Genomic DNA, 11,776 nt, shown 5'->3' with positions numbered 1-11,776 from the left:
AGTGTTCTTCTAATTTAAGTATAAGGGGGAGAATTAAAAAAAATCAAAATAAAAAATAGTGTTATTTATGTTTTACTTTTTGTTCTAAGTTTTCTTTTAGTTTTGTTTTTGTCTTGAAAAGTGATTTCAGGTGAAGATGAAACTCATGGAGTTTGTGTTGAAGATTTCTGAGCCAAAGCCTCGTCCGTGAGCATCGAAGAATTCTCATTCGAAGGAGCAAGAAATGAAGATTATTCTTTCAACATTCAATCCTTCAACCCCAGAAGCAAGGTGAAGAAAAAATTGAAGATTATGTGACGGATTGCATTGAAGACTCCTCAATTAGTCTGCTGCTATCGTTGTACCTGTTGAAGTGATCCACAAGATTTGTTCTCTCGTATGTTCTCTCTGAAGATTCTCAAGCTGAAAGCGCCATCTTTCAAGAATCAGTACAAGAAGCCTCCTCACCTAATGTGCGTTCAATGCCAAATTCTGAAGAAAACCTCAAGTACTCAAGATGAAGTCATTCATTGAATATTCATATGTTCATCTTGATGCTGTGAAGAAATCAAAGGTTAAATCTGAAGCCAAGCTCCCATTGAAGATTAAGAATAAGAGCCAGCTACTTTTTAGGGGGAGCTTGTTGGGTCAATTAAGAAAAGAAAGTTATAAACCAAGGGGGAGATTGTTGGGTGAAAAATATGTTTTATACTTTACTTTTCTAGAAAAATGTATTATTATGTTTTGGACCATAAACAACTTGGTGTTTACGGTTGTATACATGTTTACGGCTGTGTTTACGGGCGTAAACAGGTTTACGGCCGTAAACCCATTTACCGCCCATGTTCAGTTAGCCCATATTCCCTTGTATATATATAGGTGTTAGGGGTGAGGAATAGAGATTGATGAACAATAGAGAGTGTACGGTAGAGAGAAGAACAAGTGTGTGTTGTGTGTGAATCATGTAAGGGAGCTTCATTCTAATCAATTCAAACAAGATTCATATTATTCTTCTTCTCCTTCTCTTCTATTTGATCTGACATCATCTGTTTGATTGGGATTCCGCACCATCAAACGGATCTGATTGATACACAAGCAGATTAGGGAGTTAGAATTAGCACTAGGATAGTTTGGATTTGGAGTTTGGGACCTTAGATCCGACTGGAAAGGGCTGAAATTGAAGGAGACTGAAGGAACCCGTCGAGTCCCTTAGCTGACTCGACGAGTTGAATAGGGTTTACCTGTTTTTGGGTCCTTCGAGTGAGTTTTTGGTTTCACGAGTTTTCGTTTGTCGTGAGTTCTCGGTTTCATGAGTTTTCAGTTCAGTATTCATGAGTTTCCAGAGGGACTCAGTGAGTTACGTAGGTAACTCGGCGAGTGGATGAATTACTCAGAAAACTCGACGAATTGTTGGATGCACTCAACGAGTTGAGGTTAACATGGACTGTTGACCTTAACTATTGACCTGGGTTGACTTTAAGGGTGTATATGGGGTTTTAATGAGTTAATCACATGATGATTATAGGCGGTTGATTTGAAGCAGCTCGTGGGGGATTAGCTAATCTTAGCTTTTCATGTTCTACATTCACGAGAGGTGAGTCTTCTCACCATACCAATGGGTCTAAGGCACCAAGGTCGGCCCATTTTATGATAGATGGTATACTTTTTTTGTAGAGATGTGTGGTATACTTGTTGTAGAGATATGTGGTATGATAGTTAGATATGTTTGTTGATATGCTAGCTATATATGTGACACTTGTAGGGAAAGACCATGGGGGGGGGGCATAGCACTTGGATGTAAGACCATGTGGGGGAGCCCATGTCTTTTTAAGTAAAGACCATGGGAGGAGCCCATGACACTTGGATGTAAGACCATGTGGGGGAGCCCATGGATTTTCAAGTAAAGACCATGGGAGGAGCCCATGGTACATGGATGTAAGACCATGTGGGGGGAGCCCATGGCTGTCCAGCTAAAGACCATGGGGGGATCCCATGGCACTTAGGTGTAAGACCATGTGGGGGAGCCCATGGCATCCTGGAGTAAGACCTTGGGAGGATCCCACAACATCCTTATATGTTTGTATGCATGGCTTATATGGTAGAGATAGCTTTTGTAGCTAATATGATATGTGCTATGTGGATTGTGTGTGGGGTATGCTCTGGGAACTCACTAAGCATTAGCTTATAGTTTGTGGATTTGTTTCAGGTACATCTGAGCCCAAGGGCTAGGGCAAGGCTTGATGGCACGGCGTGCACTCTCTCTCAAGCATTCTATAGGACACTCTGATGATTTGAAATAAATTTGTTATGGTTATGAGTTTTGGAAACAATTGTATTTGGAAACCTCATGGTTTGCGGAAATATTTTGGTTAAATAAAAATGAAAAAAAGTCTTTTTAAAATTGGGTTGTTACAAGTTGGTATCAGAGCCTTCGTTTGAGGGATTCAGGCATGCCCTCAGGCGTGTCGAGACTCAAACTAAGGAAACGGTAAAAACTGTTTTCAAAATAAAATGAAAGTTAAAACTTTTAAAGAATGGAAAAGAGAAGAGTGCAACGCGCGTGATTGGCCGAGCCAAGTAAGTAGTTTCCCTAATATGTTAGCCAGTTTATACTGATATTTGAGTTATGGTAATCGTAAGGATCTTGCTATGTATATTCTCATAAAATTGTATACGGTTAGGGGCTTATAGCCTTAGAATGATTTATTTGGCCTTATTTCCTATTCCTTGTATGGTTGTGGTCCTAAGGTAGAATCTATTAATCGAAACTCTATTTGATCCTTTTCTGTGTATAATTTGCATGCATAAAGGCAACCTGTTATGATTAATGGGATTGATATGAGTAGAGCAAATATTAGGATCGCCTAGGATTTGAGATATGTGGTAGTCGCCTAGTCGGTGGGATATGATTTGTATTGGGACGAATCAGAGTTATCAGGTAGAGCTTTAGGGAAGGTACAGGTAGGTGTGGAAGGTAGTATTGGGCCCGTATTACTAAAAGTACATGACCTGTACCCGAACCAATGTCAGATCTGAAAACTCTGAGGCGACCGGTGTGGAAAGATCCCCTATTTGGACATTCTGATCATTATAGTTTACGCATTGTAGTTCAGTATGGTGATGACACGATTTGGAGCGGGGGGATCGGGATCGAGATCGGGATCTGGATCTGGATCCGGGGTTGGGTCAGGTGACACTACCGAGGTCATCGACGAGATGCTGCGTGAGCTTATTGCAGTAGAGGTTACCAGGGGCACCCTTGACACTACCCTAATTATCTTTGGGATGATCAAGGAGGGTATGATGCAGATTATAGTGGAGAGGCTCAGGGAATTTAGAGCTAAGATTGCTGCAGGCCAGGTTGGGGCCCGGGCTCCCTCGTTATGGGAGTTCAAGGTGTGCGGAGCGCCAGAGTTTTTCGAGGTCAGGGACCCTATTGTCAGCCGATGCTGGGTGGCTGATATTGAATACACCCAACACACGATTTCTTGCTCGGATGCAGCAAAAGTGGGTTTTGCTTCTTGTATGCTGATAGACAGAACTCGAGACTGATGGGGCAAGGTTACTAGCCAGGTGGGAAAAGTCAGTGTAGCTGAGATGACGTGGGCCGAGTTTGTTTGGCGATTTCATTTGGAGTTTGCACCAGCCATTGAGGTGCAGAGGATGGTGAGAGAGTTCCAGGAGCTCCAGCAAACCACCGAGACTGTCGCGGAGATCACTGCCATGTTCCGGGAACAAGCATTGTTGATCCCACAATACACTACCGATGAGGACATGAGGAGAACACGGTATCATTCCATGTTGAGGGATGATATTCAGGAGTTTGTGAGCTTCACAGGGTGCAAAACCCTGATTGAGATGGTGGAGAAGGCCCATGAGTAGGAGATGGAGTTGGACTTCCGCACCAAGAGGAAGCCTGAGCATGAACAGACAGTAGTAGGTCAAGCTAAAAATCCTAAGACCTCGGATTCATCAAGTAGGGGCTAGCAACGTCGGGGCCGGTGTGCCAAGTGCGGTAAGCCGCACGGTGGAGCTTGTCGAATAACAGGCTCAGGATGTTACGCATGTGGACAACAGGGCCACTTGAGCAGGGATTGCCCCAAGAAGGGCTTGATTTGTTTTCATTGTAACCAGACCGGCCACAAACGGGCCGATTATCCGAGGTTGCATGGATGGGGAGGAGCACTGGTGGTGTTTGCGCCTGCCACGATGAGGACTACCGATGGTCGGCATGCTAAGGCGGATGCTCCAGGGGTGAAGAATCGTGCATTTCAATTGACTACTGATGAGGCTTGGGAAACACCAGTCGTTGTGGTTGGTATGTTTTTATTCTTCTCTGCTCTATAATTAATTGCATTGATTATGTGTACATTGTGCATATGTATAGGGACCTTCTTGGTCAATGGTATGTCTGCTCACGCTTTATTCGACATAGGAGCTACCCAATCGTTTGTGTCTCTTACACTTAGCAAGAAGTTTCGGGATGCGGCGGGAACTTTAGATTCCCCGCTTAAGCTAGAGATTACAGATGACCGAACTATGAGTGTTGCGAGGGTGTATCGGGACTGTGTCCTGAACGTGCTTGGAGAGAGGTTTCAGGTTGATCTAGTATCGATATCATTGCGAGGGCTAAAGGTGATTGTCGGAATGGACTGGTTGGGGCCAATGGGGCCATGATCGATTGCGAGCGCAAGTTGGTAAGGGTTTGAACCCCAAGCGGTGGAGAACGAGTTATTCATGGAGAGAGGGCCTCGTAGGGACCGATCCTCTTTTCGGCAGTGAGGGCTCGGAGATTTCTGCAGCAGGGTTGTACGGGATTTCTAGCATATATCTCGGATACGAGGATCGAGACCATGACAGATGTGGGTAGTATGCCGGTTGTATAGGAGTTTTGGGATATCTTTCCAGAGGAGTTACCGGGAGTGCCTCCGGAGAGTCAAGTGGAGTTTCTCGTTGACTTGATGTCGGGTGCCGCTCCAATAATGAAGGCACCATACCGGTTGGCACCGCCGAGATGCAGGAGCTATCTACGCAGCTTTAGGAGCTGCTACACTGAAGGTTTATTCATCCAAGCAGTTCCCCGTAGGGAGCTCCGATCCTGTTCGTTAAATAGAAGGATTGGTCACAGGGGATATGCATTATCGAGACCTAAACAAACTAACATGAAGAACCGTTATCCATTACCGAGGATCGATGATTTGTTCGATCAGTTGCAGGGCGCGTCTTGGTTTTCCAAGATTGATCTTCGGTCGGATACCATCAGATGAGGATTCAGGATAAGGATATACCGAAGACAGCTTTCAGGACTTGGTATGGGCACTACGAGTTCGTGTTGATGCCATTTAGGCTCACCAATGTTGATATACCAATGTTGATGCCAACAGCGTTCATGGATCTCATGAACAGAGTGTGCAGACCAATGTTGGATCGGTCGGTGATCGTTTTTATTGATGATATCCTGGTCTATTTTAAGACCAAGGAGCAGCATGCACAACATTTCAGAGAGGTATTGGAGACTTTGTGGACGAAGAAGCTTTATGCAAAGTTCTCCAAGTGTGACTTTTGGCTGCGAGAGGTATAGTTTATGGGGCACATAATCAATTAGGAGGCCATTTCGGTTGATCCAGCCAAGGTCAAGGCTGTGATGCGGTGGGAAGTACTGAAGAACGCATCCAAGATCCGTAGCTTTTTGGGTTTAGTGGGCTATTATCAGAGATTCATCCAGAATTTCTCCAAGATTGTGGCGCCTTTGACCCGCTTGACCAAGAAGAATGTGACATTTCGATGGGGCAGGGATCAGCAGTTGGCTTTTGAGACGCTAAGACGGAGGTTATGCGAGGCTCCGATTCCATTGTTGCCTGAGGGGTTAGATGATTTGCTGGTGTATTGTGATGCATCGAACTCCGGGTTAGGCGCGGTACTGATGCAAAGGGGGCATGTGATAGCTTACGCCTCGAGGTACTCCGGGTTAGGCGCGGTACTCATGAGGTGAATTACCCCACTCATGACCTGGAATTGGGGGCAGTGGTGTTTGTCTTCAAGATTTGGAGGCATTACTTGTATGGGGTACGGTGAACTATCTATACTGATCACATGAGTTTGAAGTACTTGATGGATTAGCAGAACCTCAACATGCGGCAGAGGAGGTGGTTGGATGTACTGAAAGATTACGACTGTGAGATCTTGTACCATCCCAGGAAGGCCAATATGGTGGCCAATGCTTTGAGCTGCAACGTGGCAGGTTCCTCAATTGGGAACATTTGTTTGAGGATGACGGCGATCTCTCCACTGTTAGATATGATCAAGGAAGCCCATGTCGAGGGTGTGATAAAGGAAAATTGGAAGATTGAGCGGATTCGGGGACAATATCATTTGTTTGTTAAGGATAGTCGAGGTCTTCTGACACAGTGTGGCCGGCTGTGGGTACCGGTGACTGGGGGAGTAAGACATAAGATATTGGAGGAGACACATAGTGTCACACCCCCGAACCGTCAGAAATAACGACGAAAACGTCCGGGTGCGAGAGACGTCATGCGTAGTATCACAACAATCGTATCATAGCAATCGAAGTAAACACAACCATTACATTACAATAAGAATATTTACATCTGTTTGAAAATATAGTTTATGTACATCAAAAGTAACAAAAGACAAAGACTAGACTCCAAAATGCTCCGTCTTATCCAAAAGTTGGCAAAGTTACCTGTCTATCGTTGCCCTGAGAATACAAGCGGTTTTGAAAACGTATTAGCATAAAGCTGGTGAGTTCATAAGCATATTTTTTGTATTGAAAACTAGTCACTGAATCTGTACAAATTATTTCTTTTCATTATAAGTAAAATGTCGTTTGTAGCGAAAACCTTTGTTATCAAGTTCTAAAATATGCATGCATGCTTTCCAAGGAAATACAATATTTTCTAGCATGTTTTTTGATTACTGTATGAAAAGTATGTTTTGTTTGAAAACCTTGGCTACCACCAGTATGTAGTGTATGTTCTGTTTGAAAACCCTGACTACCACCAGTATGAATATTAGTTTTATTACTCAAATAAAACCAAGAGTTGGATCCCTGGAATACCCTCCAGTAAGTAGATAGGTAGTTTTATTAATTAAATAAAACTATTGAAGAAAGAAATCTCGTAATCAAAGGTTAGTTGATACTATTGTGAGTTCATATAACCATGCTAATATGACTGATGACCTCCTTGGCGTTTCTTCAGGCGTCGTACGATTACAAAATTTGTCACCCCAGGCGTGCCCGGCTAACTGTAGCTAACAGTTCAGGTGTGGGATTGTCGGTCCCGAATAGATCTATTCACAAATTTTAAGCTCTCCCCCCAGGACACTCTAGTTATACTAAAGGTAAGGATTTACTGGTACCCCGAAGGGCATAACGAAGATAGGTCTCACAATCCTGTATTAACTAGTTTACGTGTTGTTCTGTTGTTATCGTGTTCGAAATCATTGGTATACGGTGTAGAGTATAAATAATTATATGCAAAATAATTATTTAGCATGATACTCTTATTGTCTGTATGTAATAATGGATAAACTAAATTTTTCATAGTTTATGTGTTTGTCTTTGTAAGTAGTTTGAATCTATAAAACCTATATTGAATTCCCCGAACTATACCAATTATAGTTTGAATGGTAAGTTGTGTTCGTGTACTGTTCCGAAAACTATGCAATTATGGTTAGAAAACGTCCCTTATGCTCCGCATAATATAAAAGGGATAGATATTCTAAATGTTCAATGTAAATCTTGTTGTAATTCCATCAGTTTTTAGCTTGTGAAAACATTTATGTTAGGCTTGTATTCCCCCCTGAAGACGTTATAAAACTTATAAAAGCATAGGGGTATGAACTCACAATTGGTAGTAAAGGATCGAATCGGAAGATCCTTGAGTTAATGCGTGTGTCACTTAACGAAATCCTAATATCAAATAAATACATATATGTATGTAAATTAGCGATTTCGTTAGATAAAGTGTTAGATAAACACCTGGTTTTGGTTAAGGAATGTTACCGGGACTTGATTGAATCGAGATAAATAGGCGTTTCCCCACGAAAGAGCTGTTTACAGCCGTATATGGAGTTTACGGCCGTGAATAGAGTTTATTGTCGAGAACCGGGTTTACGGCCGTGAACAGGGTTTATGGCCGTGAACTAGGTTTACGGATTTTGAAGATCTGGGAGATTACAGCCGTAAACTTAAGAACACGAGTGCTGGTTCTCGACTAAAATGTGTTCCAGAGGCTTCCAAACGACCCCAAATGACGATTTCTTGCGTTTTTTGGGTGAAAGGAGGGCTTTAAGAAGTTTACGGTCAAGAGGTTTAGAGAGAGACAGTAGGTGTTTCCGGCCAAGAAGGTTGAAATGAGGGTGTGGGTCCTGTATTTATAGGCCACGGGTATAGTCGGTGGTGGGGTCCACCTGGCACCGACCATAAACAGAGTTTACGGGCGTACACGAGTTTACGGCCGTAAACTCGCCTTAGCCGTGAACTCGTCGTTTTTCGAGGGAATCATGAGTTTTTCGCATGATTTTTGGTTTTCCAACACGTATGTAATTATAAAAATAATCCTAGTTAATTTACTTAACCCAAGAAGTTGACGGAAAATTTAATAAAATTAAATTTTATTAACAGAGGTGGGTTAAAAATAACGGAAGAAATTTCAGATTGTCACACACAGTAACATCCGGATTTCCAGGTATATATTTTAAGTATTTATTTTCAAGATATGTGGAGTGAGTCGACGAGTTGGTGCCTCAACTCATCGAGTAGAGTCGCGACTGGTGACGTGGAATAATGAGTGGACTCGACGAGTCCATTATCTGACTCGCCGAGTCGGCGATGTTGAAGGAAACCCTTATTTTCTGTGCCAGTGGCTATATAAAGGCACCTAAGGCCTCCTATTGCGGCTACCCTTCAGGATAGAAAACCCTAATCAAGTCTTGAGTGCCTAGAGTGAGAGAGAGAGAGATTATGAGCTTTTGGTGGGTGTTTTTGCAAGGAAGAAGTGGGTATCAAGCTAGAGGATCAAAGAAGGGTGTGGGATCTACTTGTTTTCACGCTCAAGCTTCAATTGGAGGTATTGAACTCGACTTTTTCCCTTTCATTAATGTAGATCTCTCATTTTGGTAGTTTAGGGCTCTTTTTTTCCATCATTTTTGGGGTTTTTGTGGATTGGGGGTCATAAGGAAGTTAAAACCCCAGATCTGGACCCTAGGAGGTCCCAACTACCTTGAGGTCCTTGCTTTATCCAGTTTTAGGGAAGATTTAAGTGTGTATAACACCTTTTGTTCATATTTTTGGCATTTCTTGCTCTACATTGCATGCATAGACGTAAAGTCTATGACTTTACGTGACTTTTGAGCCCTAAAAGTATAGATCTGAAGTTTGGGAAAGAATCTCATCTTGAAATCGTCTGAATGCATGGGAGTCTGAATACACTCGCCGAGTTGATGAGTCGACTCGGCGACTAGTTTAGTGTTTGTCCCGATTAATATGAGTCATGCGATGACCCGGCGAGTTAAGGTTATCTCTTTGAGTTGGACTTTTTGAGAATCTCTGAGATACGATGGGACTCGACGAGTCACACGAGTACACTCGGCGAGTCTGTTCGATTTGGACTATTGACTCGTTTAGACTTCTGTTGACTTTGTGAGTGAGTCAATTAGGAGCTTCTGGAACCTTGGAGGGGTAAGAGGGTCTTTTACCCATCTATAGGATGTGTGCTTGAGATTTTTGGAGTTGAGTTTCCGATAGATCTGGTACCGATCACGATTGGTGATGTCTGTGTTATTGTGGGCATGGACTGGTTGAGCCGATTTGGAGCAATGATCGTCTGTGAGTGCCAAATGGTGACGATACGAGAGCCTAGTGAGGGAGTGCTTACTATATATGGAGAAGGTACCATATCTGGGTCAGCATTTTGTTTGGCTGCCAGAGCGAGACATAGTCTTCAGCAGGGCTGCAGGGGTTTTGTAGTGTATGTGATGGATATGCAGGTAACTGTCGGGAGATCGAGTTCTATCACGGAGGTTTCGATAATGAGTGAATTTCTAGATGTTTTTCCCGAGGAGTTACTGGGTGTGCCTCCCAAGAGTCAAGTGGAGTTCCGGATCGATTTAGTTCTGGGAGCGGCGCCTTTTGCCAAGGCACCTTATCGCCTTGCGCCACCCGAGATGTAGGAGTTATCCTCGCAGCTTCAGGAGCTGCTTCGGAAGGGTTTATCCGACCGAGTAGCTCGCCGTGGGGAGCGCCGATCCTTTTTGTCAAGAAAAAGGATGGTTCACAACGGATGTGCATTGATTACCGGGAGTTCAACTAGCTTACGATCAAGAACCATTATCCATTACCAAGGATCGACGATCTGTTCGATCAGATGCAGGGCGTGTCTTGGTTTTCCAAGATTGACTTGAGGTATGGATATCATCAGATGAGGGTCTGCGAGGAGGATATCCAGAAGACAGCCTTTAGGACTCTTTACGGGCATTACGAGTTCGTGGTGATGCCTTTTGGGCTCACCAGTGCACTGGCAACGTTCATGGATCTCATGAACGGGGTGTGCAGGCCTATGTTGGATCGATCGGTGATTGTGTTCATCGACGATATTTTGGTGTATTCGAGATCCAGAGAAAAGAATGAGGAGCATTTGAGAGAGATTCTGGGTGTATTGAGATCGGGGAGGCTTTATGCCAAATTCTCCAAGTGTGATTTCTAGTTACGAGAGGTTCAGTTCTTCGGACACCTAGTTAACCAGAATGGGATTTTGGTCGACCCGGCCAAGATAGAGGCAGTTATGAGATGGGAGGTGCCAAGGTCCCCCACCGAGATCATGAGTTTTCTGGGATTGGCCGGCTACTATCAGAGATTTATCAGATATTTCTCCAAAAATTGTCGTTCCTCTCACCAGGTTAACCCGAAAGGGCGTTACTTTTTCTTGGCGTCCCGAGCAGCATACCTCGTTTGAGACTCTTCGTCAGAGATTGTGCGAAGCCCCGATGTTATCCCTTCCCGAGGGAATGGAGGACTTTATGGTTTACTGCGATGCATCTATATCCGGGTTGGGTGTGGTGCTTATGCAGAGAGGGCATGTGATAGCATATGCATCGAGGCAGCTGAAGCCTCATAAAACGAGATATGCCACCCACGATTTAGAGCTGGGGGCGATGGTGTTCGCCCTCAAGATCTGGCGCCACTACTTATACGGGGTTTGGTGTACCATATACACGGACCACAAGAGCCTGAAGTATCTTATGGACCAACCCAACCTGATTATGCGCCTGAGGAGGTGGTTGGAAGTGGTGAAGGACTATGACTGCAAGAACCTGTATCATCTGGGCAAGGCTAATGTGGTAGCTGACGCCCTGAGTCGTCAGGCAGAGAGTGCCTTAATTCGAGACATGTGTATGACGATGACAGTGATGACTCCCATTTTGGATACCATCTATGAGGCCTAGGCGGAGGCCGTGAAGCCGGAGAACCGTAAGAGGGAGTGGGTGATTGGTCAGGTTTCAAAGTTTGTGATGGATAGTTGAGGGCTTATGAACTTCCGAGTATGTATTTGGGTGCCCTATACGGGAGGAGCTCGGGGTATACTGATGGAGGAGGCATACAGATCGAGATTCTCGATCCACCCCGGGGCCACTAAGATTTACTTGGACTTGAAGAGAGACTATTGGCGGCCCTGTATGAAGACATGTTGTGTGGGTAGTCGAGAGGTGCTTGACCTGCCGCCGAGTCAAGGCGGAACATCAGCGACCGCATGGTACTTTGCAGCCGTTAGAGATT

General features: G+C 44.1%; 1 protein-coding gene across 1 annotated transcript; it reads left to right on the top strand.

Moving 5' to 3' along the window:
• Positions 1-4,188: 4,188 nt before the first annotated feature.
• On the top strand, positions 4,189-4,656 carry LOC145099107 (uncharacterized). The gene is made up of 2 exons (XM_079036694.1): positions 4,189-4,297; positions 4,367-4,656. The coding sequence occupies exons 1-2, from the start codon at positions 4,189-4,191 to the stop codon at positions 4,654-4,656; spliced, it is 399 nt and encodes a 132-aa protein (XP_078892820.1).
• Positions 4,657-11,776: the final 7,120 nt, after the last annotated feature.

The sequence above is a fragment of the Lactuca serriola genome, chromosome 4 (genome assembly GCF_051521515.1).
Source record: "Lactuca serriola cultivar US96UC23 chromosome 4, Lser_US96UC23_V15, whole genome shotgun sequence".
Taxonomy (NCBI): Eukaryota; Viridiplantae; Streptophyta; class Magnoliopsida; order Asterales; family Asteraceae; genus Lactuca; species Lactuca serriola.
Note: the sequence above shows the minus strand (reverse complement) of the source record. Positions and strands in the feature narration are given on the sequence as shown.